The sequence below is a fragment of the Fringilla coelebs genome, assembly GCF_963513975.1.
Source record: "Fringilla coelebs genome assembly, chromosome: 16".
NCBI lineage: Eukaryota > Metazoa > Chordata > Aves > Passeriformes > Fringillidae > Fringilla > Fringilla coelebs.
The window spans coordinates 1266169-1293265 of NC_140042.1; the positions used below are offsets into that span (position 1 = coordinate 1266169).

A 27097-nucleotide genomic window follows, 5' to 3' on the forward strand; every position below is an offset into this window, starting at 1 on the left:
CACACCTCAGTGCCTGGCTGGCAGCGAGCTGCAGAGTTAATTATTCACCATGTAAAGGCCACAAAGTGTTTTTTGGCCGGGGGAGGGTGGATTCTCACTATTTATAAATAGCTGGGTGGTGCTCAGGAAACCACCGAGGGATGAGGCAGGAGGGAAATGTGACTGTGCCTCGCTCCCGGGATCCCACCCTGAGCCACCCTGGGCAAGGGAGGTCTCACCTCTGCTGTGCTCCTCCGTGGGGGTCACCCCCAGCTTCTTGAAGTACTCGTCTGTCTCAGGGTCCACCACCAGGAGCCTGGCCTCGCTGTCCCTGGCCTTGATGTGGGACACCACCTCCGAGTGCCGCAGCCCCTCCACGTTGATCCCGTTCACCTGCACAGAGAGGCCCTCACAGCCCAGCCCACAGGGCTGCTCCTGCCCCCCAGACCCCCTCCTTCCCTGAGGGATGGCATTTTTCTTTCTTTATTCCTCTTGGGATGACAGCAAGGCTACAGGCTTTTTCCTTCCCCCTCTGCAGCCAATCCTCCTAAACCCCCCCAGAGCATCCTCCGTGCTACCTCTCGCCTCTGGCTGCATCCCAAACACATCCACGGCAACCACAGAGCCCAGGCTCCCTCCAGAGCGCTCTGCCTGCCCTCTCTGGTGCTGCCCAGCCCAGCCTGCCCCTTGGATGTGCCCCAAATCTCCATCCAGCTCCCCGTGGGCACGGGAGGGGTGGCTGCACCCCCGTGTCCTGAGCCATCACCGTGCCACCCTCCCTCCCCTTCGAGGAAAACCTGAGATTTTTGTGCCCCTGATGGGCGAGTTCCTGTGCCTGGGGCAGGGATTCATCCCTCCCTGCCCTGCCCTGCCCTGTGTGGAGCCAGGACCTCCAGGGAACGTGATCCGGATTGTTCCCGCAGCCAGGGGACAATGGTGACTCAGGACATTGTTCAGTGGCAGTGAATCACCCTTTGTCCCACCGGGAAGGACCCGACAGCCTCGGCACGACCCAGTGCTCCTCCTGATCCAAAGGGACGAGCAGAGCCTGGGCTCCACACTCTGGGATCCCCTCTGCAGGGAAGCTGCCCTGCTCCCCGGGGCACAGCTGCAAGGGCTGGGGTGAGACAAAGCCCCTTCCAGGCTCTGCCCCTCATCCCAGGCGCTGCCAGCCCCAGCTGCCAGCTCACAGCCCTGCTCCATCCCTGTCCTGCCACTCCAGCTCACCCCAATCCATGCCGGGGCTGCTCTCCCCCCACCCTGGCACAGGCCTGGGGGGCATCAAATATTTATCCCAGCCCCAAAGAGCAGGCAGGGAGGGGATCGGGTTTCTGAGCTCAGCAGCTCACCCCGAGCTGCTTTGTGTGTGCCAGGCCCTGGGCCAAGCCCATCAATAAATAACACGACCCCTGGATGTGACACCGGCCGGGCAGTGCCACCCGTGCCCCGGCCCCACGCTGCTCCCAGCATTAAACTTTCAGCTCCTGGGAACAGGCAGCAGCTCCCACTGCCTGGGGAGGAATCCTCATGGGGCTGGAAAGCAGGAGGGTGCTCTGCCCTCAGGATTTCCCCAGCTCACACTCTTCCAGGGGTGCTAATTCCATTCCTGCTCTGAGCTGGCAGCGAGGGCCATGGCTCGGTCCCATGGGGTGGTTTTGGGGTTCAGCCTCCCGGGGAACAGCCCAAGCAGGGGACAGCCATGTGCTCCCACAGGGAAAGGGGGGCTGTGTCTGCCCCTCTGCCCAGACAGGCAGCTCTGGATGGGGGAGCCTCCTTCTCCAGGAACAACACACGAGCCAAAGGCAGGGCAACTCCCAGCCCCATCTTGGGCAAGAAGTGTCATCCAGCACGTGGTAACCAGCAAGATGCTTCCAAGAACACTTTCCCCCCATTTTCCATAATTTTGTGTCTTAAAATCTCTGCAAAGCCTCTTCCCCTATTATTCCCTGGCAGGGCATCAGCTCAGCTGGGCAGCACCAACCTGGCCTCATGCCCACAGTCACCTGCCCAACCCTCCCTGGTGCCAGCCAGAGCCAGCACAGCCCCTTGGGGACGCAGGTGGCCTTGGCAGTGCTGGGGAGTGGCAGCTCTCAGTAGCCTTGGAGGGTTTTTCCAGCCTAAAAACAATCCCAAGTTTCTCCTCTGCGATCCCACCCAGAGTTCCCCAATGCCCCCTCGGAGGAGAGGAGGGAGCAGAGCGCCGGAGCGGCCCCGCCAGCCCTGGCACTCACTAGCGGAACACAGGGGGCTCAGATGGGGAAGGTGACGGGCTGGGGGTGTCCCAGCTCACCCAGGGTCCCCTCCATGCTGATGTCCCCCCGTTGTTACCTCCACCAGGCGGTCCTGGGGCCGCAGCCCTGCCCGGGCTGCGGGCGAGTCGGGATCCACGGAGCGGATGAACTGCCCCGGCCGGGACTTCTCGCTGTGCAGGTTGAAGCCGTAGCCATTGGGGCCTTTCTTCAGGTGGCACAGGCGTGGGCACAGCTCCTTCTGGCCGTTCAGGTCCTGCTTCATGGAGGAGAGGGTGGGGGAGACGAGGCACGGGGGTTAATCGCTGCCTTTGGGGCGGCTCCCAGCAGACGTGACCGTAAATAGAGCCCCGAGGAAGCGCCGTATCTGCCCCCCATCCTCAGCCTGGGGACAGGTTAACAAATGGATTTCCTCTCATTGAGGCTATTTTCGAAACCCAATTGTCCAAAACCACTCCAGAAAAATGAAAACAAAACAAAAAATGCATTTCCTTCAGCAGGAGTGGCTCAGATTCATCCACCCATAGGCTGGGACCCCCCTGGCAGCAGCCAAGCCCCAGCCCCGGGCAGGGAGGAACCAAGGCCAGGCCCACCCAGACCTGGGATTAACCTCAGACAGGTATTTAAGGCAGTGCCACTCCCTCGGCCTCGGTGACACGGGCATCACCCGCTGGTGCCATCATCCCAGTCCCTCCTTGCTGGGAGGGAATGAACCCGAACATCCACGAGCTCCCCGCAGCTGGGGAAGGCTGAGCTGGGCAGGATGAACAGCACAGGGGTGCAGGAGGAGTTCAGTGCTGCTCCCCATGCCACAGAGAATGCTTCATGGCTCCTCAGGGCAGCCAGGGAGCCACAGCTCCTGGTTTTCTCCAGGACCCACTCCATTCCCAGCAGCAGCCCCAGCTGGTGGCACAGCACCACATCCCTGCCAAAGGACCCTCGGAGACCCAGGGTGCTCATTTTCACCAGGCTTTAAGGAAAACATCCCCCCTGGATGAGCTTGAACCTTTCCTCAGCAGCAGCAGCACGGCTCCCTGCCTGCCCACGGAGAGGATTTGTCTGGGAGCACACTCCCAGGGAAATCTCTCACAGCCTTTCCCTCCAAATTAAAAATCCAGGCAGCAATTTCCTCCTTCCTCCCCCCATGAAACACCAAACCTCCCAACCCCATCCCCTCGAGGAGGGGTTTTACAGAGTGATCTACCAGGGATCCCTGTGCTGGGGGATGGAATTTGCACAGAATTCCAGATGGGCTGGAAGGGACCTTAGAGACCACCTTGTCCCAGTCCCCTGCCATGGCAGGGCCACCTCCCACTGCCCCAGGTGCTCCCAGCCCCAGTGCCCAGCCTGGCCTGGGACACTCCAGGGATCCAGGGGCAGCCCCAGCTCCCCTGGGCAATGCCCAGAGGGGACAGACATGGATCAGGGCTCAGCACCAGCCCGACCCCAGCACCCAGGAAGAATCAGGGATGCAAACCCACCAGCCTTTACACATTACAGAATGGCTCAGGAGGGAAGGAACCACTGAGGGTCATCCAAGTCCAATCTCCCTGTCCAAGCAGAATTCCCCAGAGCCCCTCACTCAGGACTGAGTCCTTCCTCTAGCACAGGAGGGGCACCTTAACCACCAAATTCCTCAAAAACTGCTCTCACACCAGGGTCACCACCAGCAGTGCCCATCACAGGCACGGGGGCACACTCAAAACTGCTCCTGAATTTTACAGAGATTCCCTCAGCAAATGAGTCCTTTATTAAAAACCAGCTCATGGTGTTGACATCTCAACTCCAGGTGGGTTCAAAAAGGGGAAAAATGATGATATCAGTGCCAGCCCCAACCAGGATGGGCTCCAAGCCCCTCCTCACCCAGGGCAGCCCTGCAGCCCCATCCTCCCCCTGTGCACCTTTAACCCTGCTGCGCTTTTCCCATGGCCCCAGAGCAGGCAGTTCACCCTATCTGCAAACATTTCCAGCCTGCCTGGAGCTCTCCAAGCACTGAGGAAAACAGGAAATGATTCAACTGCAGCGACCTTAAAGGACACACGGGGCTCTGTGTGCAGGACAAGAAGAGCGCCTCTGGGGTCACCAAAGGGCAGCTGGCATCACCAAAATCCACCTGGCATCACCTATGTGGCTTTAAAAAGGACCCTCTAAAGCCATCTTCCTCCTGCTCCATCCCTCCAGGGGCAGAGCTCCTGCAGCAGTGTGAAAACACAGAGAAATCACTGAGAATCACCCCAAAAATCTGGGCTGGAGGTGCTGTCCCAGCCTGGGGACACCCTGGCAGGGTCAGTCCCTCCTCCTCCTCCAGGGATCAGCAGTGAAAAAAATCAAATTTCTCACTAAACCCAGCCCAGAGGGAAAAGCTTCACTGCAGGACGCCCTGGCTGGGGGCTGCTGCCTGTGCCTGCGCTGCTCCCGCTGCACAATCTTGAATTTAAGGCCCTTAACTGGAACGAATCCAAGACATTTATTTTTAAATACATACATATAAAAAATAATCCCAATTCAGCATCTGTTCTGGGCAGAAATCCTCGGGGAAAACTGCTTATCCTCCCGCAGAGATGATCCGGGGCTTTTGCTGGGCTCTTAAACCTCCCAGCTAACGCAATCCTTGGCTGCTGGAAAAAACAGCTTTTGGAGCTGAGCTCTGCAAAGCCCCTCTCTGGGATTAGGCAGGGGCTGAGCCCCTGCTCACAGCCCAGCACTGGAGCTGCTGCCTCTCCTGCCAGCTCTGCTGTTTTCCTTCGTGCCAGCGGTTCCCTGCTTGTGTTCTGGGAAGGAATTTCCCCGTCCCCCGGGGGGATCTGGCCTTTGTGAAACCCCAGTTCCCCCGGAGGAGCAGTGTTATCGGGGCTTCCCAGGGTCCTGCTGCAGAAGGGCTCCGGGGGAGGCTGCTCCCCTCTCACAGCCAGCCAGGATCGAGTTACATCCACAGGCAGGCTGCAGAGCAACGAAATTCAACTCCAGTTTTTGGTCTCACAAAGCCAAAAATTGCCCACACACCAAAAAAAAAAAAAAAACAAAAAAAAACCAAATCCCTGCAAAATGGAGATTTTTTTCCTTTTCCCCAGGAATCCAGGCACTGATTTCAGGAGCTGCCTGGAGCAGGGCTCGCTCCATCCCCGTCTGTGCCATGCCCAGGAGTGTCTGTGCAGGTAAATGCTGCCTGCAGGATGAAGGGCACTCACACCCCAGCCCTGGAGCTGCAGCTTGGGGCAGAGCTGCTGCATTTTCCAAGGAAAAGGTTTCGGAAGCTCAGCTCAAGCTGCTCCATTTAAAAATGCACAAACAAGACATTCAATAACAATGAAAGGCTTGCAGAAAAAATTAAAAAACTGATTGGGTGTTGCCAGCTCTCACAATCTCATGGCAACTCTTTGCAGCATCTGATTTTTCATTTCCCTGGGAGTTTCCAGTGCTGCTGATGGGAACTGGGGTCCCTCAGGGGCTCACCTGGCGTCACCCAGAGCCAAGCCCCAGCTCCCTGGGGCTCCCCAGAGGTGCCCCTTGGCCCGTGGGTGCCCAGCCCTGGCTCTGTGCCCCCCCTGCAGTGCCCAGTTCCCATTTGGGGGCTGGGGTCACCAATGTCACCAGCTCTGACTAACCAGGGGTTTCCACACCTTTCATTAGCACGTGGCAGCCTCCAGGAAAGCAGAACCCACTCCCAGGAGCACCAAAAAGAGCCAAAATCGCCTCCTGGGGTTGAGGGGCAGCAGAGCAGCCCCCAGGCTCTGCCATCCAACCAAACCCACCTGCCCCAGCTCGACAGCACCAGTGCCAGAGCCCCTCCTGTGCCACTGCTGCCCCAGCCCAGGGCTGTCCCCTGTCCCCACAGCCCAGGGTCAGCACTGGCCCCACACAGGGACCCACAAAACCCCCCTGCACCTCACAGCCCCCCAGCCCCACCCTCAGCAGGGACAGGCACAAAAAGGACATTCCAGAGCCAGCCCAGAGGGCTGCAGGAGCACCCATGGCCTCTCCACACTGGTGGCCAGGTGCCCCCTGCTCCACAAAGGGCTAAAACCCCTTGAATGCCACTTAGGGCTTTATTCCCAATAAAGGAATAAAACAAAATATAAAATATTGCACAGCAGCGCCAGCGTGGACATGGGGTGCTCCAGGAGAGGAGGAGGAGGAGGAGGAGGAGGGACACACAGACACACACAGAGCTAGTCTAGAGCCAGGTTGGTACCATCACCCTGGGTCCTGGTGGCTCCTGCAGCGCCTTGGCCACGAGGTCACCTCAGCACGGGGCCACCCCAAAGCCCTCCCAGGCTGGGAGGGCAGGGTGTCCCTGGGGTGTCCCTGGGGTGTCCCTGGGGTGCCCCTGGGGTGCCCCTGGGGTGTCCCAGGTGGCAGCAGGAGCTCCAGCCCTGCTCCTGCCCCGAGTGGGATTTGCTGGAGCCCCACCAAGCTCATCCCCTGGGTGTGCCACCATAATCACCGGGATCAGGGATGCTAATCGGCTCAGCCCTGCCTGGGACCCCCTCCCCTGCCCACCCCAGGGGCTCTGCCAGCAGGACCTGCAGCACCTGGATGCACTCCAGGATCACCCAGGACAGGTCAAACCTTTCCATCCCCGCCTGGCAGGGCTGCAGGAAGGCCAGGCAGGAGCGGTCCTGCCTCATTTACATGGCTGACACACTTTCAGCCAGCAGCCACGGCCTTTCCTCTCCTTTTCCTGGGGTTTTGGTCAGAAAATGGCTCCTTTGCTCCCTCCAAAACAAACCCACCAGGGCTGGGGGACAGCAGGCTGCTGCCCTGCCCTGGGGACACCTGGGGACACGGAGATGTCCCAAGGGGACAGAGGACACTCTCAGAGCCCTGGTGTGCACTCCCACCTCAGCTGGGACTCCTCCATCCCCTGCACCCCGGGTCCTGGGGAGTGAGGGGCAACACTGGGAGCCTGGAAAGAGCCAAGGAAGGGAGAAGCCAATGCAGGAAGGGGCCCAGGGCACACCAAGGGACCCATTCCCACCCCATCAGGGGCAGGACTGGTCAGACTGGGGGCTGAGGTGAGCTTTAATTGCCACCACCATCACCCAGTCCTGCTGCCTGTGCAGAGATTTAGGGATGTGCTTAACTTTAAGGAGATTTTTTTCACCAGTGTGGGAAGGGGAGGGGTGAAACCCCACTGTCTTCCTCACAGCAAAGCTGAGGAAGGCTGGGAGAAGCAGGAGCCCTCAGTGCTGCCAGTCCCTCCATCCATCCCTGCTGGGAGGGCTCAGGGCTCCTCCATCCCTCCCTCCATCCCTGCTGGGAGGGCTCAGGGCTCATTCCCTCCATCCCTCCATCCCTGCTGGGAGACTTCAGGGCTCATTCTCTCCATCTATCCCTGCTGGGAGGGCTCAGGGCTCCTCCATCCCTCCCTCCATCCCTGCTGGGAGGGCTCAGGGCTCCTCCATCCCTCCCTCCATCCCTCCCTCCCTCCCTCCCTGCCGGCCCACACTCTCCCCCAGCCCCTCCCCTGGCTGGAGTCAGTCTGAGCAGCGGGCTCAAACTCCAGATGTTGGTGAAATGCTATAAATAACAGAGGGGGAGGGGAGACAGGGCTGCTGGGACGCCAGGCCCACCAAACACCAGCAGATGTTCCTCCCCTTCCTGCAGGGCCAGAGCTGGGACTGGGCAGGAAGGCTCCAGCATCCAGAGACACCCCCAGGCAGAGGTTTTGTACCAGCCAGGAAAAAATCCTTGGGCAGGAGCAGAAAATGGGAATAAATCCTTGGGCAGGAGCAGAAAATGGGAATAAATCCTTGGGCAAGAGCAGAAAATGGAAATAAATCCTTGGGCAGGAGCAGAAAACGGGAATAAATCCCTGGGCAGGAGCAGAAAATCGAAATATATCCTTGGGCAGGAGCAGAAAATCGAAATATATCCTTGGGCAGGAGCAGAAAACGGGAATGAATCCCTGGGCAGGAGCAGCAAACAAGCTGCTCCCATTTCCAGGCAGCCACAGCTGTAATTACCACCCACCCCGTTCCCAGGAGGTGTTTCAGCTCTGACACCAATGGTCAGGAGAGGAAAACCTGCCCTCACTGCCCAGATGCCTCTCAGGGAATGCTCCCAACCCTCCCACGTTCACCTCTCAGCAGGACAAAGCTCAGGTGCTCCCAGGGACTGCCCGGGGACAGCTCTGCCCCCAGAAAAGGAGGAGCTCAACCCTGGCTCAGCTGCCACCAAAAGGCTTTTGGCAGAGCCTGTGACCACCCTGAAACCAGCAGGGTTACCTCCAGTGTCCCCAGGAGGAGAGCTGCAGGCTCCTGGTGGGGACAGCACAAACTGTGCTCACCTGGGTGTCACAGCCCCGTGCCACCCTCACCTGCCTGCCCCAGCACCGAAATCTCCTGCATTATTCAAATTACTCCAATTATTTCAATTGCTGCAGCTCAGCTGGAGTGACAGAAGCACTAAAAAAGCCCTAAAAAAGCACTAAAAAAGCACTAAAAAAGCAGGGGTTTATTTTCAGGGCACTGAGGTTTGTGCTGCTCCCCCAGCATCCTCCTGCCAACCTGGGGGCTGCACCAGCACCCCTTGGATGCATCCCTCCCTCCCTCTGGATGCATCCCAGCCTGTCTGAGCCAGCAAAGGCAGCGGGTGAGGATGGCAGGGAGTGACTCCAATTAGCAATGGAACACGTCCAGGGCTGCCCAGCAGCACCCTCAGCCAGGCTGCAGCTGAGAGGGTAATTTGGACATTCCTGGGAGAATTCATTCCTGGTAATTTGGACATTCCTGGGATAATTCATTCCTGGTCATTTGGATATTCCTGTGATTTCTCTGATGGCAGCCCCTGAGAGGAGGAGGAGGAGGAGGAGGATGAGCATGCTCCCTGCATGGAGGGGAAGGATGATGCCCACAGTGGGCACCATCCTCAGCCTCAGCAGGGTCCTGCTGGCCCCAGGGACACTTCCCCTGAGCCCTGCAGCCCTTTGGGCACTGATGAGGGGACAGTGGGGTCCCTGGTAACAGGGTGGTGCCAAAGTCATCACAAGAGGTAAATGAGGCCCTGCACCACCCCGTGCCACCAGAGCAGCAGCAAGAAGAGGTTTGCCCTTCCCTGTGCCCTCCACCTGAGCATCCAGCTCACTGCCCAGAGCTCTGGGAGGCAGAGCTGTGCCAGCACCCTGCCAGAGCCCTGCCATCCCAAGAAAGTGCCAGGCAGGAGAAAACAAGAGCAGGAAGGATGTGGAGGGCGGGGAGGTGCAGCCCACGGTGGCAGCCCTGCCAGGCTGTGGCATGGCACCACTCCCACCCAGCACTGGGAAAAGCACTTCCCTCACAGCTCCCACCAGGGCTCCGCTCCAGGAAACCTCCTGCCAGAGAAATCCCAGCTCAGCCTCCCCCACAGCTGCCCCCAGGCACGGGGTAAGCCTGGATTTGCCCCTCTCCGACATCCCTGCAGCTTTAGGGAAATCCCTGAGCACAAAGGGGCCTCTCAGCACGGCCACTCCTGCTTGGCACCTCGTGTCCCCACTGGGGACAGCCCCAGTGAGGGTCCCTGAGGGGCACAGCCCTGCCGTGGGGACAGCAGCTCTGCCCAGCCCCACGGGGTGCAGAGGGATGGAGCTGTCCCTGTGCCCTGGCAGCCCCACAGGGATGGAGCTGTCCCTGTCCCCATCCCCTGGCAGCCCCACAGCTGCCAGGGAGTTTCTCAGCCTCAGGCTGTGGGAAGCAGCAGTTTTTCCCCTCTGTGCTGGTGTTGGAGCAGGCTGAGGCAGCAGAGCACCCACGCTGTCCCCTGGGCAGGGCTGGAGCCAGCAGCAGCAGCAGCAGCAGCCGAGGCTTGGCTGGAGCAGGAGCAGCTGGCCCAGCCCAGGGAGGGAGGGAGGGAGGATGGAGGAGGCAGAAAGCGCCACGTGCACGTGTTTTCATGGAGAGAGACAACTTTTCCAGCAGGCTCTGCCAAGGGAACACGCAGCCAGGGCACCAGAGAGCTCCTCTGCTCCGCAGGGATCAGCTCCAGGCTGAAACGTGGGTCCTGGCAGGCTGGGGTTTGCCCAAGAGCAGAAACATGGAATCTCCACTCTGGATGGAAAGGGATCTCAGCAGATCCACAGGGATCTGTTTCCTGCTGGGTGGGAGGGAAGAGAGCATTGGTCAGTGAGCAGGGGAAAATCTCCTTCCCACGCTCAGCAAGCCCCCAGGCCAGAGGAGGGCTTGCTCTGCACAATGGGAAGGCAGAAAGATGTTGGGAACGAACTTCCCCAATTCCTCGGTGCTCTCTGCCTCCACAGGGGCTGTGCTGCAGCCCAGAGCTCCTGTCCCACCCTGTGCCACCCCGAAGCAGAGCACTGCCACCCCCAGGGGCACAGGGCAGAGCCAGGCACGGCTCCCAGCCCAGCCCAGCCCTGCTCTCACCCGGCTCTGTGCTGGAACCAGGCACCTCCAGGCTCTGCCCAGCCCCTCTGGCCTCCCCAGCTGCCTTTGGAGGCCAGGCCTTGAGCAATCCCCAAACACTGGTGGAGCTGGCCCTGTTCCTTGCCTCCAGTGACCCGGGGTCAGAGCAGGAATCCAGTCCTGCAGCTCTGGGCTCGCCTGGCACCGAGGGCTCCCAGGAAAACCCCTGGAGCTGGAGGGGGCTCTGTGATACTGCAGGGAGCGCCTCCCACCCCCAGAACACCCCGGGACAGGGAGGTTCTTGGGAAAGGAAAGGTATTTTCCCAAGGACTGAGGCTGCCCAGGCTCTGTCCTGCTGCTTTTCCCCGTGCCAGGGCTGTGGCATCGGGGTCACCTGGCAGGAGCACACAGCAAACCCCACCAGGGCAGCACCCACTGCTCAAACCCACCAAGACCTGCCCTGAGAGCCTGATTTTTAGGGATAGGGTGCAAGCCCAGTGCCCTGCAGCAGGCCAGCTGTTAGTCAAGGCATCTCATACAGAACAGGGAAAACTGTTCTGCACCACAGGCCAGCAAGGACACAAATCCTGGTCCCCTCCACGAGCCCCCAAACCCCAGAGGAAGAGGTCAGGGGTGCTACACCGAGCCTTGCAGAGCCCAACAAGGCACAGGCAGGGTGGGAAGGAAGGCACAAGCCATCCTGCTGTCCCTTTGGGACTGGTTTTCCCCTCCTGCTCTGCCCCCCTGGCAGCGAGGGGCGCGCTGGGCAGGGGGACACATCTGCACCCCCAGGCTGGCCCCTGCCCAGGGAGGGGGAGAACAGGCGCTGCTCTGTGAGCGCTGGGCCCAGGGAAGTTCAAGAGTTTACTCCCAATATTTGTCTTGGCCGGGCAGCCCAGCTGGCTGGAGGAAATGGGGCAGGGGGAGGGCTGCAAACATCCTCTGCATTCCTGGTGCGAGAGCAAAGGCAGCACGGGCACCCGCCTCGGGGTCACCCCTGGGAGAGGGGCCCGTTGTGTTTGGAATCCCTGCAAGCAAACACCCAGGGGTGCCCTTCTCCAGAAGGGGGTGAGGGGCCCCGGTGCCAGCCCCCAGCCCCACACGGGAGCTGCTCCCAAAACCCCGCGGGCACAGCTCCTGCACAGCTCCTGCTGGGCTGGGCACAGCTCCCAGAGCCTCCCCTTCTGCTGGGGCTCCCCTTGACCTCCCCAGCCACAGCTCAGCCCTGCTGTCAGTGCCCCCATTGCACAATGCTGGCACCAGCTGCATCCCCAGCACTGCTGGGAAACCCGGGATCAGCCCGGGATCAGCCCAGGACCTGACGGGACCAGGGACCATCAGGGCTCCTTTGCCAAGCTCCAAAAATGACATTTCTTAACCCAAGCTCCTTAAAGCGAGGGATGCCCCTTGCCAGGGAGCTGAGCTTATCTCCAGCTGAGCAGGGCAGGGCCAGATAAGGGCTGGGGTGGTCCCTGGAGCCCTGGGCAGGCACCGGAGCTTCCTGGGCCAGGGAGGATCTCCTGAGATAACCCCAGAGCCAGGGCCAGCTGCTCCTGCTGATAAACCCGGGGTGAAGGGGGTGCCAGGGCCAGTCCTGGGGCTCTGGGCACGCTGCCATCCCTGCCCATGGCAAGGGGGAACACAGAGCCCCCAGAAAGGGGGAACAGCCCCAGAATGGCACTGGCAAAACCAAAAGGGGGATTTGGGGGCCCAGCACGGCCCATGAGCCCCTCCCAGGGGACTTCACCCCCCCTCCCCAGCACCAAACAGGGTCTCCCACATCCCCCTGGCTCAGCACCCCCATGCCAGAGCAGCCCAGCTGCCAGACAGGGGCAGGGAACTCTTCCAGGCAAAGCTGGCCACTCACCCGCTTACAACTAATTAGGGCCTGTCTTAATTAAATCCTGCTAACCATGAACAACCCCAAGGCCAGAACAAACTGATTTACCTGGGATGGCCTCTGGCTGCTGGTGTGGTGGGAAGGAGCTGCCAGGGGGTGGGCAGAGCCCCTGGAGCCCAGGGCACAGCCCCAGTGCCAGCTCAGCCAGGTGGCAGGGCCACGTCCCCAGGGGTGGGAGCTCAGCCTGCCAGGGCTGGGCAGGGGGATCAGCCCTCCCTGCACCCTCTGTGCTGCTCCTGTCTTTGGGGGATTAGTCCCTGTTTAGTCACAGAACAGCCCAGGGGCAGCGGGGCTCTGCCTGGGGAGGCAGCGACCCCACTCCCAGCAGATGGGGATGGAGAGGGCCAGGAACACACCTGGACACCCAGGAACACACCTGGACACCCAGGAACACACCTGGACACCCAGGAACACACCTGAACACCCAGGCACTGCTGCCCCTGGCCCCAGCCCCTCCTCAGGCATCCTGGGACAGCTCAGTGCCAGGCTGGAGACCCTCCCAGGGGAAAGACCCACAGCCAGGCAGCCCAAATTGTGCAGCCTGGAGAAGAGGAGGCTCCAGGGAGAGCTCAGAGCCCCTGGCAGGGCCTCAAGGGGCTCCAGGAGAGCTGGAGAGGGACTGGGGACAAGGATGGAGGGACAGGACACAGGGAATGGCTCCCAGTGCCAGAGGGCAGGGTTGGATGGGATGTTGGGAATAGGGAATTGTTCCCTGGCACAGGTGCCCAGAGCAGCTGTGGCTGCCCCTGGATCCCTGGCAGTGCCCAAGGCCAGGCTGGAGCAGCCTGGGACAGTGGGAGGTGTCCCTGCCCTGGCAGTAACTGACCTGCCCCTTCCAACCCAAACCATTCCAGAATTCTCTGCCCACTGAGCAGCCTCTCACACTTTCACAGCACTGGCACCTGCAGGGAATTGTCTTTCTCCCCTTCCCAGTGCTCATAAAACAACTAAAATTTGGCTTTCACAGGCTCACCACTAACAAACATCCCACACCAGCTTATTGTACCTGGAAACAAACTCCTGCAAAGCTTTAGTGGGAAAAGAGAGACACTGAGCCAACAAAATCCAGCTCCAGCTCTGGATATGGTCTGAACGTGCACAGCAATGGAACCAAAACATTCAGGAGTCCAGGCAAAATGTAATGAAATTAAATTACAATACAGATCTTGCCAGAAAGAATTATGTCAACAGCTTGAGGTTCAATTCCTTATTTATAGAGACCTGTGGATCTGGAGAAAGCCTCTACTGATTACAAGTTTAATTTTTGCTCTCTCATATCCCAGCCTGGAGTCTCCCACCAGCAGTGCCTGCAAAATCTCCATATCCAGGGACAGAGCAAAGGGCTGGGAGACAAAACCAGCTCAGACAGACCTTGCCCTACACCCTGAGCTCTTTTATAGCTCTGGGTACATCATTCCCACAGCCTGGAGGGCAGCAATGACCAACACAGCAGTGAGGCCACATTGTCAGGGCTGGGAGCACTCCAGGAATGGTTAAAAGGAGCTCTTTAGAACCTCTTTTGCAAGTCAGGTGCGTCTGGAAGCCTTGGCCCCCTCCAGCCTGGGAGCTCACGCTGGAAGTCAGCAGCACTGGGACCTTTGCCCTCCGTGTTTCCATTCCCCACCAGCAATCCCACCCAGCAGGGAGCAGGAGCTGGGGTTCCCCCACAGCCACAGCACCCCCGAGGCACCAGCAGGGCCAGACCCAAGCCCTGGGATGATTTATCCCTGCACACACAGCTGGGAACGAGCAGCACATCCCCTTCTCCACAACCCACTCGGCTCTCAGGAATAAACAGAGGATCCAAAAAAAAAAAAAAAAACCCAGCCCAAACCAATATTGTCTGAAGGTTTCCTGTGCCATGTGGAGCCCCTGAGCCCGAGCAGGCTGGAGCAGCTCCAGGGGATGGAGCAGAGGCACAGCAGAGGCTCTGTGCAGCTGCCAGGGCACACGCACCAGGCCCCGCCGCTGCCAGAAGATTTTTAATTTATTCTAAACCATTTAATAGTTCTGCCATTGAACAGAACCATCCACGGCTGGCTGGGAGCCCACTAGTGAGCGGGGCTGGGTTTGAAGGAAAGCTGCTGGAGCCCATCCCTGAGAGCCGAGGGGGCTGGGGAGAGAGACCTGCACTTCCAGCAGCTCCCGCTAACATCAGCTTCCCAATCGTTCCGAGGGAAAGTTTTTCATTACTGGAGGATGCAGAAGGGATCGGCACCGGCTGGACCACCCTGAGCATCCCCAGCAGCCTGCAGCCGGCTCCGGGCTGGGGCAGCACCCCCCATGCCCGGGGAGCTGGGGGGTCCCGCGGTGACCCCGCCGTCCCCTGGGCAGCGTGCGGCTCCGGGAACAAAGGCTCTTGGCAGGGCACGGCTCCTCCCGATGCTAATCTGCCTCTCGCCTCCCGCCCGCTTTGTGTTTCACTAAAAATACCGCGGGGAGGAAGTTCGTGCCGCGGGGTGGATGCTCTCCTCCCCGGGAGGGGCTTCCTGCGCTGCCCCGGCACCAAAATAGCCCCCAGCCCGCTGTGCGGGCCCGCCTGGAGCGGGGGCTGCCTGCCCAGCCCTGCCCCGGCCCTGCCGAGGGAGCTCCGGGCATCCCAGCCCCGTCCCGCAGCCCCGGGAGGATGCGGAGCCGGGGCCGGCCCTGCCGGAGCACCCCGGGACCGGCCCGGCCAGAACCGGAGCGCTCCCGGCTGGACCGGACCCCGGTCCCTGCCAGCACCCGCTGCTCATCCCTGCCAGAGCTCCAGGAACCGCACGGGCAGCCCCAAACTCGCACCAAAAACCAGCCCCAGAGGGAAGGGGAAGGCACACAGGGACAGGCACCGGGGCTGCCCCAGCCGCAAGGCTCCGGGATGTGCAGCCTCTGCAGCAGCACCCCAAAATCATCACAGGATCCTGGCATGGCGAGGAGGGTGAGAGGAGCGGTGGATTTGTCTTTACAAACCAGCTGTGGGGCTGCTGGGAGGTAAAACCAGCGCTGGGAGATGAAAGAAACAATGGGAAGGGTTTCACTGATTGAGGAATGGAAGAAGACACTTGCTTCCACAAATAAACTTTAAGTTTGTTGATAAACGAAATTAGACATTGAGAGATGAAAGAAACAATGGGGAAGAAAAACCCCTAAATTCCATAAGAATTGAAAATTAAAAGGGAGGGTTATACAAGAGGGGGAAATCTTTGGTATCAGGGGTATCAGGGAGTCTCAAGTACCTCAGAAATGGGGAAAGAGAAAAGGGAAATGTGGCTGGAAATTGGGATAAAAAGGCATCCTCCAAAAATTCCAGAGATCCCAGGGGAGTGCCCTGTGGCCTCTCCCTTTATTGGAATAAAGCCAAAAAGGGACTCCTCTGCCGCCTGTTTGGACATAAACCTCTGGCGTCTGTGGATTAATTTTCCTAGCGATGGGAAAGGAGCTCCAGGTCCATCTCCTTCGGACACCCTCCGTTATCCCAGGAGTTCCCGGGTCCAGCCCGGCCCTGGCACTCCCAGGATGAGGATGCGCATCCCCCCGTGCCCCAGTGCCGGGGTGCGGGGCCGCAGCCGCTCCAGAGCCCACCCCCAGCCGGTGACACGCGATGCCACAGCCCGGCGACATCAATAATGCAGCGGGGTCAGCACCGGCGCGCCCGCAGCTCCGCCCGACTGCTGCCGCCGCTTTGGGATGGAAACCCCAAAGCCAGGGAGCCCTGTGCGCTCCTGGCTGAGCTCCCACCCAAGGCAGACCCTCACAGCCACGGGGGCAGGGACTCTGGGGTTGGCAGGGGCTCTCCAGCCACCTTCCCTTCCTCACCCATCCCATCCGCGCCCTCAGCCAGGAGCGGCTCCACACCGCAGGGGCACGGCTGGCTTGGAAAAGCGGGTTTTTTAAAGCAGAAATGGGCAGAGCCGCTAGGGTGGCACACCCCTGCTCTGCCCCCAGGGTGGGCACATCCCTGCTGCCCCCAGGGTGGCACATCCCTGCTGCCCCCAGGGTGGGCACATCCCTGCTGCCCCCAGGGTGGGCACAAACACCCAGCTCTGCCCTCTCAGACCCAGCATCCCCCAAGCAGCTGCTGCGGGCAGGGCAGGGATGCAGCGGGACACAGGCACGGCTGCCGGGCTCTGTGCCCGAGGCTCCCCGGAGCTCTCCCTGCACAGCAGGAGCCTCGCCAGGCTGTGCCGGGGCTGAGCCCTGCCGTCCTTCCCACCGCCCTCTCCCGCAGAGCCCGGCCTGCCGCGGGCAGGGGAAGATGCTGCAGGGAAGTGCTTTAATTCAAACCATCCACTTATTTATTTTTTTAAATTGCATAATTGCTGCAGACATTTCTGCTCATGTTTGGTTTTATTACATCTCTGTGGTTATTCTACAAGCCCTAAATTTTGGGCCTCGACTGAGTTGGCAAAGCGCTCCAAAGACATCTGTCCTGAGTTACTCCCCTCGCAGAGCTGTGGCAGGACACAGCGCAGCACAAGGGGATTATTTGCAACACAAAAGTTCTCACCCCTGGCCTAAAGAGAAAGGTAAATATTGACTGCCTCGAGGTCAGCACTGACCCTACACCTGGTCCCCACAGGAGCCCAGCCCTCGTCCTTCAGAGAGCAGCACAGCTGTCCCCAGTTCACACAGGGGGCTCAGGAGCTGCCACCACCCCCCTGTCACCCCGGGGACACCATCCTGCTGTCCCCAGTTGTCACCAGCAGCGATCCCAAGGTGACACATCCTTCCCCAGCAAAGCACAATCAACAACCAGCCACTAATTCCCCCCCAGGCTCAACAGGCTTGAATCCAGCGGCTCCAAGAGGTGGAGGTTGTCCTCCAAAGGATAAACTCTGGAGAAGTTTATCCTTCAGAAAGGTTGTAAAGGTCCCTTTGCACACCCCCCCCGCAGACCAGAGCACGAAGGAAGGGAATTGCATCACCCCCAGCGCCTCTCTGGCTTTGCTGTTGCTCTTGTTTCTCCTACAAACACACCTGGAGAAGGCAGCAAGTCCCAAGGACAGCCCTAATGGCCACAACGGGGTCCCAGCGCCCTGCAGGAGTGGGACAGCAGAGCCACAGCCCCTGCAAAGGTGCTGCCAGCCTGGCCAGGACACCTCTGGAATGAGCAGCAGCACCCAGGTGAGGTGCTGGCAGCCCTGCCCATTACTCACCACCAGCCCAGGCGTTTTATCACAGCCAGCCGTGGCCCAAAGGCACCTTTGCCATTAAAGCAGCTCACAGCCAGCGCCCAGAGCAGCCCTGGCACGCTGGGACCCCCAGCCCCCACCTCTGCACCCCAGGCAGGGCAGAGCCAGAGCCCTGGGAACAGCCTGCTGGGGACAGGGGAGCACCTGGCACGGGGGACACAGCGGGACAAACCCCCCCAGCCCAGCAGAGACAGGAATGGGCACAATTCTGCGGGCCAGGGCAGGGCAGCCCTGGCTCCCTGTGCCACCACGGCCACACAGGGCACTGTCCCCACGGTGCTGGGGACAGCAGAGCTGCCACAGCCACAGCTGCTGGCTGCCAGCCCTGCTGACCTGCTCCCCGGGCAGGATTTTAAATACATGCTGAATTATTCATGGCATCACCGAGGTTCCTGGAGCACGAGGTGCCGGGCACAGGTCCCTGCCGGTGTGCACGGTGACCTCCCCACCCACGGCAGCCCCGGGGGGGGGGGTGGCAGGGCTGTGCCCACCCTCCCTGCTCCATCACAACACCACATTTCCCTCCTCGTTTCATTTCAGCTGCTCGCCTCTTCAGGCTGCCCTCAACAACCCCGGCCTCAAATGCAGGAAAACTCCAGCCTTTCTATAAACAAACGCTGCTGACAAAAATGCAGCTCCCTGGAGCAGCCTGGAGCACCAGCCCCAGTTCCCACAGGGACAGCTTGGGGCCACAGGTCTGCAGGGGGAAGGAGCTGCCTCCTCTCCTTCACTAAACGCCTCCAGGAAAGCTCAGAAAAGCCCTAAATCTGGCTGGGGACAAATCTCTGGGCGTATCCCAGCTGTCACAGCCTCACTGCAGCAGCAGCAGCAATCTCCCAAAAACCCCCCACACTCAGGAGCTGCACATTCCAGAGCCTGTGATCTGCTGGATTAGGGTCAGGCTCGTGCTGCCCCATGGGGGGACACGGCACAGGGCAGAAATCAGCTCCACCACCCCTTCTGCACCGTGCCCTGGCCTCCTGCTGCTTTGGCAGCCTGCAAGAGGGACACAGCAACCCGAGCAGGAGCCTGGGGCAGGTTTCACCACCCACCTTGAGTCAGGCAGGATGGCAAGGCACAGGAGCAGGATGCAGGTCCTGCTGCTCCGGCCACCCCTGAGCTCACCCCAGGGTCACACACAGCTCTGGCTGGAGAAGTGACCTTGGCAGGACAGCTGGCAGTGCCCAGCTCTCCTGGGAGCAGCTGAGGCAGCAGCACACCACCCCAAGGTGCTCAGCAGCCTAACCCCATCCCCACGAGGGGGAATCACCCCTGAGCCAGCTCCCCTTGTCCAGCACAGTGGGTGCCCAGGAAAAGCCCCTCTGGGGGGAGCAGGGGCTCTCCTCCCCCCTCCCAGCCCTGCTCTCCCTGTCCCACCCTCTCCTTGCAGGAGCCAAAGCCCAAAGGCCGGAAAGGACCGTCCTGTTCCCCGGCCTGACTTCCCGTCAGCTCCCGCTGCTGGAGCCCGACCAGCGCAGGGAGCAGAGCAGGAAATGCCCCGTGTGAGAGCCACCCTCTCCTTGGGAATGGCTCCCGTCCCAGGGGGGCTCCAGCCCCAGGGAAACACAGCCAGCACCACCCTCACACACACAGCTTCAAATCAGGCAGGAAATAATGAAAAATAAAGCACTGCCTGCAAGGCTGGCCCAGGGAAGGGGGAGCCTTCTCTGCAGGATTCCAAACAGCTCCAGAGGGAAGCACCAGAGGTGAGAGCCCCTCTCCTGCCTCACACCAGCATCACCCTCATCTGCACGGGGCATTCCTGCACCAGGGGCTCCTGAGGACACAGCGCCTTCCTGACCTTCCCATGGATGTCCTCCTGGCAGCCCAGGGGCCACTTCTGGGCCAGCACTCAGCCACCACCCCCACCGCGAGGGGACAGAGACCGAGCTGGCAGTGCAGCCCCTGCAGGGCCCCCAGGGAGGAGGAGGATGAGGAGGAGGAGGAGGAGGAGGAGGAGGAGGAGGAGGGGGTTGCCCAGCAGCTCCGTGCCGAAGGGGCTGTTGAGCAGCCCAGAGCAGCAAGCACAGGACAGGGGGACACGGATGGGAGGGCACAGAGGCAGCAGGGCACACCGCCCCAGCCAGCCCCGCTATCAGCCCCGCTCCTGCCTGCGCCGGCTCCGGCCCCGCAGCCATGGAAACTGGACGTGTTCCACCCCGAATTCCTTCCCTGCTGGAAAGGAGTTTAGCAGTAAAAGGCACTTAGTGCCGAATCCCAGTCCAGACCCAGGCCGCTTGAAAAGAGCCAATTAACTTCCTATTTCAGCAAAAAGCTGCGAACACGGTCAACCCAGATGTTCCCTCCCTCCTGCTAATAATGGAGGGAGAGAAGCTCATTCATGAGCTCCAGCTTGGCCACAGCCCCGCTCTGGGCAGCCTGTGATCCAGGCTGGGACACCAGCCTTGGCTGGGGTCACTGTCCCCAGGACTGGCGGTCCCCCAGAGCCCCCCAGCAGCTCAGGAGACCCTCGGGGGCACTGGAGGGGAGGGAATGCACAGCCCCAACAGCCAGCGCTGCCTGGAGGGAGAGATTCCATGGGGGGGGTCCACACTGGGGGTCCCCAAGGTGACAGTCACACCCAGAAGGCTTTTCTCTGACAGGACAAGCCGTGCCCAAGGAGGAAGGAGATCCCGGGGGTCCCCACGGCCCCGCTGTGCCCTCACCTTCCTGCTGCCGTGCGAGGAGAAGCTGTGGGAATGCCTCTGGAGGCTGCCCCCGCTCAGATCCAGCTGTGGCTTCCAGACCTCGCCGTTGTCGCTGGCCAGGCCCTTGGCAGGGGGCACTGCCGAGCCCAGCAGGATGCCGTTGTGCACCATGTCCTCGGTGCAGGTGAGCCGCAGGCTGCACAGGTACTCGTCCGTCTCCTTGTCCACCACCAGCAGCCGCGTCTCCGTCTCCACGGCCTTGATGCGCTGCACGACCTGGGAACGACAGGGACAGCTCAGCTGGAGACCAGGGGACACGGGGGGTGGCACCCCAGGGCCATCAGCTCCCCCCCCAGTGCTGCAGCCCCGCTCTGGGCACAGGGTTATGCTCCCAGCTAGCGGTGATGGGGCAGAAAGGGCAAGGACCCAGCTCTGGGAGATCCCTGGGGATCTCTTCCAGCCCAGGTCCTGCAGCCACACAGCAGCTCTGCCCAGAGCATCCAGCATCACCCTGCCCAGCTACCTGGGATCACCTCCTGCTCAGCCAAGAGCTTCCAGAGGCTGGCACTGCCCCTCGAGCATCAGCAGCCCTCTGTCCCGTGCAGTCTGACCCTCCAAGCAAACACCCTCATCTCCTCAAGCCAGGGTGTCCTTCTGCTCCCATACCCAGGGCAGGGCATGACCAGGGGGCACAGGAAGGCTCCAAGCACCAGTGTGGGCAGTCAGGTGCTGGACTGTCCCCCACCACACCATTGTGCAGCCTAGGGGCAGATTTAGGAAGCAAACAGCCCAGTCCATGCATCCATCCCCAGCCCGTGCTGGGAACCAGCAGAGACGAGGGGAGCCAGTGCTGGGAGCGGGAGATGAGCCCGTCCCTGGCAGGATCCAGCTCCAGCAGCACTGAATGGGGACATTGTCCTGCTGTGCCCGGCTCCTTTGCAGGGATCAGGGACTGGCAGAGGCTCCGACAGGCACTGACACTGCAGAGAGCCAGGAGGAGCTGATCCCACAGCCAGGCAGGGGGTAAATCCCACCAGAGCGGGCTGGGATGGAAACAGGGAAAACCCAGATCATCCACAGGGAAACCACCTGCAGACTCACTGCTGGCACCTCCTCCCTGCACAGGCCTTCCTCCTGAGGAGGAGGAGGGGTGGCATTGCTGGCAGCGCTCCTCAGCCGCCCTCCCCAGCCATGGGGTGGCCCTGAACACCCCAGACGTGCTGGGAACCCCCCAAAAGCAGCCCAGGGCTCCTTGCAGGGCTCCTGCTCTCATCTAGGTCACAGCGGCCAGACACGCCAAGGTTAGAGCGACAAACGAGCCTAATACGCAATTAACCAGCATTTATTTACTCCCTGCGAGCTCCACTCAAGGTCAGCAGAGCCGGTATCTGCAAACAAGAAAAAAACCAGCCTGTAAGAAATGTACAGGCTGCAGCCAGGGCTGAACTAACTCATCCACTGCAGCCTCTGCCTGCACGGCAGCGACCCCGGGCTCCCTCCCGTAACCAGCCTGGAGGGTGCTGATCCATCAGGCCCAGAAAATCCGCCTGCTCCCGTTCAGATCCGTTTACATCTGACATCAGACGGTGCTGCTGACACCAGCAGTGCCTGTGCAGGGACACTTCTCCCAGAGGGGACCTGGCAGCAGCAGCAGCCAACGCACGGCAGCAAAGACGCGGACGGGGAAGGTGCTGGCCCTGCAGGGACATCCCCCAGAGCCAGCAGTTCGGGTGCTCCAGGCAGCACAGGGGATCACAGGGGTCCCACAGACTGCAGAGAAACTCGGAGAGTCTACAGAAGGGTCCAAAGCTGGCGTGGAGCAGCGCTGGGCTCACCCATGGCCGAGCCCCCCAACAGCCACAGCGAGAGCAGCGATGGAGCAAAGGTCCCACGAGTGCCGGGGGCTGAGCCAGGCAGGGATGGAGAGCGGCACAGAGCAGCCCCCCGCCCCCTCCCCACCAGCAGGACAAGCAGAAGGGGCTGTGAGGAGCCCCCCAAGGCAGCAGGTCTCCCTGGACAGAGCAGAGAGGTGGGAGGCAAAGCAGCAGCCCCCGGCGAGCTCCTGCCCGGCGCCGTACCCGCTTCCGAGCCATGCTCCCAGCCTGGAGTCCCGCAGGCTTCTGGAGACAACGCAGCCTGCCCTGCTCATCTGGGACCTCCTCGGCACCCGACCCAGCCCCACCATTTCCGCAGCTCCACCCAGGCAGGCAGACTTTACCCCTGCGACGGCAGCGCCAGCCCGGCAGCGCCGGCCCCAGCCCCGCCACCCTTGCCAAACAGCAGCGCCCAGGAAGGACTCACGGTGCCACCGGCAGCAGCAGCTCCCACAGAGGTGCCCGTGCCCTGCTCCATGCTGCCAGGCTCCCTGGGCACCGGGGGCCTCGCTGTGCTCAGGAGCTGCGGCTCTGCCCGGTTCCGAGGAACCCGGGAGGCAAGCTTGAGACAGGGCATGCACTGCCTTCGCTCCTTGGGCATGGCCGAGAAAAAAAACAGAGAACAAAGACAAAAATGCTGCCAGCTTCAGCTGGAAACACAGTTACACCCAACCAGCAAGGCCTTGTGTGCTGCGGGCTCCCCTATGCACATGGAGAAGTGTTACTTGTTCAAGGCTGGGCAAGGAGCAGCAGAGGAAGGGCCACGGTGAGGTGGCTGCTCAGAGCCATCGTGTGACCCGCCGGGGCATCGCCCTGGCCGCTGCCCATCAGTGCTTTTGGGGGAGGGAAGAGGTTCTGGTGGCATTGAGGCAGGAAGAAGGGTGATGCCAGGCAGGCCTCCCACCACTGGCACTCTCACAGATCCCAGTGCCACGGCAGCCAGATTGGGCACCCGGGATGGGACACCCTGTTCCAATCACTGCTCTGCAGCAGCCAGCGAGTGCCAGCGCTCCATCCTGCCGCCAACAGCAAAAACAAAAACAAACAATCAAAAAAAAAAAAGAAGAAAGGGAAATTTCCCCCTCCCATTTCACTTGACCTACTGGGAAGCCCCAGCACGTTTCAAAGGCGCAGCTGGCTCCGCTATCGCCCGTCCCCAGCAGCCCAGCGCCAGCAGGGAGCTCTGGTGGCTTCCAAGGCACCACAGGAACACAGCCCTCCTTCCTGCCCAGCCACATCAAAGATGGGGATCCTCCTTCAAGGGGTTTGAAATCGCACTCAGGACAAACATCAACTTTCACACGGCTGGCTCAGAGCATCAAAACAAGTTCAGTTAGCCACCAAACGCCACCAGGCTCAAGAGAGGAGTCCACGGGGCTTTATAGGAGCCACCTGGAAGGATCAGCTTCACCTCCAGCACAGCAACATCCACGCCTGGGCTGAGCTCTGAGAACAGAGGCCCCCAAAACTCTGCAGGGTCGAGGCACATCCCATCTCTGTCCCCTGCAGTGCTGGCAGCAGGGCTGAGCAGATGTTTTAAGTTACTAAAACACCAAATCCTGCAGAGCCTCGCAAACCACGAGGCAAATTGTGCCCCTGCCAGGCTCCGAGTGTCCAGCAGGACTGGAGCAGCTTGAACCTCACTGCTTGTTTGGTTTTTTTCTCATTGCTTGCTTTTTTCCGCATTTTTTGGTTTTTTTAGACTAAATTGCTTGATAAATGTAAGTTTCAGTTTTACAAGGAGAAAATGCCCCAGCCTGGAACAGCTTCTGTTGGAGCAGAAACTGCACCCTTGGACCTGCCCAGTCCCAGCGCGGTCAGGAAGAGCCACGACTCCCCTCGGAGCCCTATCGCCCTCTGGCCAGCCCAACCGCTGAACATCTGCACAGCTTTATCTGGAGATTTTCAGGCATCTTCCTACACTCCGGGCTGCACAGGCAGGCGCAGCTCGCCTAAAGCAGCCAAGAAAACCCACAGCAGAGCCGGAAATAAAGCCCGGGTCTCCCCATTCCTTTCCACCACAGATTGCATAACGCGGCAGAGCCCTGCCCAGCCCCACACACCTTCGCCTTTCCCACCTTGACACGACCGCAGCGTCCTGCGCCCGGCGGCGCGACCCCGCACGGAGCCGCGGCTCCCGGGCCGCGCAAAGGCCAGCCCCGGCACCTCGGGGGGCACCCACCCCACCGTGCCACCCGCCCCACGGCTGCACCCACCCCACCGTGCCACCCACCCCGCGGCTGCACCCACGCACCGCGGCAGCCGCCCCACCGCCGCCGCCAGGCCGGGGATGCTCCGGCGGGGATACCCGGGGTGAAATCCCCGCCGGGGCGGGCACAGCCCCGCTCGGCCCGGGGCGCCGCGGTGCCCTGGCCGTGTCCCCGCTCCGTCCCGCACCTGGTGATGCGTCTCCTGCTCCACGTTGAGCCCGTTCACCTCCACGACGCGGTCCCCGGCGCGCAGTCCCGCCGCCTCGGCGGGGGAGCCGGGCTCCACTTTGCGGATGAACTGGCCGCTCTTGCCCTTCTCGCCGTGCAGGTGGAAGCCGTAGCCGCTCTCCCCCTTGAGCATTCGGCACAGCCGCGGCTTCAGCTGGTCCTTGGCCATGGCCGGCGGCGGAGCGGCGGCGGCGGCGGCGCTGGGCGGGCGCGGGGCCGCTTTTATGGGCGGCCCGGGGCGGGCGCCGAGGGGCGGGTCGGGACCGGGGCCGGCGCCGGGGCCGGGGCAGGGGCCGGGGCTGCGGCCGGCGGTGGGAAGGGGGCAGCGGCGGGGCTCGGGGCCGGGGCCGGGGCGATGCGCAGCTCGGCCATGCTGCGGCTGCCCCGCGGCACCGGGAGCGCGGCGGGCGGGGACGGCGGCGGGACGGGAGGGGACGGGGCGGAGCCGCAGCGAGGGACGGGGCGGGACCGGCACCGGCACCGGGACCGGCATCGGCACCGGCATCGGCACTGAAACCGACAGCGGCACCGGAACCGGCAGCGGCACCAGCGGCTGATGGAGCCCCGGGGTTAGGGATGCTCGGCATCGGCACCGGCACCGACCCCGGCACCAGCGGCTGATGGAGCCCCGGGGCCAAAACCCTCCCGGCAGCGGCGATCTGTTGGATCCCTGTGGCACAGGGTGCCCAGAGAAGCCGTGGCTGCCCCCCGGATCCCTGGAAGTGTCCCCAGGTTGGATGGGGCTTGGAGCAACCTGGGACAGTGGAAGGGGTCCCTGCCATGGCAGGGGTGGCACTGGATGGATGGCACTGTGGATGGATGGCACTGTGGATGGATGGCACCGGACCTTTAAGTCCTTTAAGGTCCTTTCCAACCCAAACCATTCCGGGATTCGATGACTCCTGGCGGAGAAAGGCTCCAGTTCCATCCGGGCTGACCCTTGGGGAGGCCACCCTGGGCTGAGTTTGTTTAATGACACACAGAGATCCCATCTTCACCTTTCTGCATTCCTCGTCTTCATTTCCTTGAAATCTCTTACAAGGAGGACACGACCCAGAGCAGCTGTCACAGTGATGGCCCTGAGTGTCACATTCCTTTGACACAGGTTCTCAGGCCTTCCTCTGCACCTTCTCCTTCCTCAACAGCTTTCCTACCAGATTTTACAGGGCTGAAGCAAACACAGCAGCCAGCTGGAAGCTGGAAATAAAAGGCTCCAGAAATTAATATTGATTTACTTTTAATGTGTAGTTTGCTTAAAAAACCCTACTTCCACTGCAGTTATGCATAAATTCACCCTTAAAAACCCTGGAACCAAACACATGCTTGGAGACTGTATCCTGAAAAATCCCAGCACTATTTATCTCTGCCAGTCCTCACCCCCTCATTCCCTGCAGGCAGTGTGGCTCTGGGAGCTGCAGACCAGGGGCTGGGTGGGGCACTGGCTGCTGTCCCTTGGGGTGTCTGTCACCATGGGGTGGGAACAGGCTCAGCCATGGCTCCAGACAGGTCATGGCAGCCACGAGGTCCCACCAGGATGGTGTGTGTCCCACCAGGAGAATGTGATGTCCCACCAAGGGAGGATCACATCACATCACTTCCTACCATGAGAATGTGATGTCCCACCAGGATGACGTGATGTCCCACCAGGAGGATGTGATGTCCCACCAAGGGAGAATGTGATGTCCCACCAGGAGGATGTGATGTCCCACCAAGGGAGGATGTGATGTCCCCCCATGAGGATGTGATGTCCCCTCATGAGGATGTGATGTCCCTCCATGAGGATGTGATGTCCCCCCAGGAGGATCTGATGTGCCCCCAGGAGGATGTTTTAGTTCCCCCAGTGACAATGCTTTGGCTCCTCCACTGCCTGTGTGACTCCAGCCTCAGCACAGAATCCTGGGTGACCCAAGAGGAGAGCTGAGAACCTGAGCCCGTTTTATTTGCTGTACAACACAACTGCTCCCTTGAGCCTCTTTGTGGAGTCCTGAAGCTTTTTATCGGGCTAGAGGAGTGAGAATAATTGATTTTTCCACTCACTGGCTAAACCGAAATGCTGGAGGGAAGGGGGGAGGAGAAGGAATTGTTTCAAGTTTATTTGAACCAAAAAGTTTTTCTTTTGATTCGGTGCAATAAAAACACGGTGGGAGAAAATCTTTCGGGTGGTCAGAGTGCATATTTTAACCCTTTTGAATATCTTTTTGAAAGCATTGGGAGCATGAAAATGTTTTAAAAAGATAATAAAACAGAGAGAAAATGTTTTGAAAAGGGAGGAAACAGTTGTTTAATTTTTTTTTTAAGCACAAGCATTTTCTCAAGTGCACCCTGGATTTATTGATTTCTTCAACCTCAGTGTCTGCAAAAGGCATTCCTTCCCCCCAAAAAACCCATCTGTTTATTACAGAGAATGTAGGGGACTTGGTAGAGCCCTGACTCAGCACTGGATCTTTGCCTGAGCACCTTGTGATCCTAAAATAAAACATTTATTTTGCGATCCCTCTACTT

The 27097-nt window shown here is 60.6% G+C and overlaps 1 protein-coding gene across 2 annotated transcripts in view; it reads right to left on the reverse strand.

Annotated features, from left to right (window-relative positions):
* The window catches only part of NHERF2 (NHERF family PDZ scaffold protein 2), a 31812-nt gene extending 6923 nt beyond the window's left edge, over positions 1 to 24889 (reverse strand). The window contains exons 1-4 of one of the 2 annotated variants that reach the window (XM_084216537.1): positions 24555 to 24889; positions 20302 to 20559; positions 2308 to 2484; positions 219 to 372 (exon numbers count right to left, since the gene is read on the reverse strand). In XM_084216537.1, coding sequence (XP_084072663.1) covers positions 219 to 372; positions 2308 to 2484; positions 20302 to 20559; positions 24555 to 24764 — 799 coding nt within the window. In that variant the 5' untranslated portion in view covers positions 24765 to 24889. Of the gene's footprint in view, positions 1 to 218; positions 373 to 2307; positions 2488 to 20301; positions 20560 to 22361; positions 22430 to 24554 lie in introns of those variants that run through there. The other variant, XM_084216538.1, reaches the window with a different exon arrangement.
* Between the last annotated feature and the right edge of the window lie 2208 nt (positions 24890 to 27097).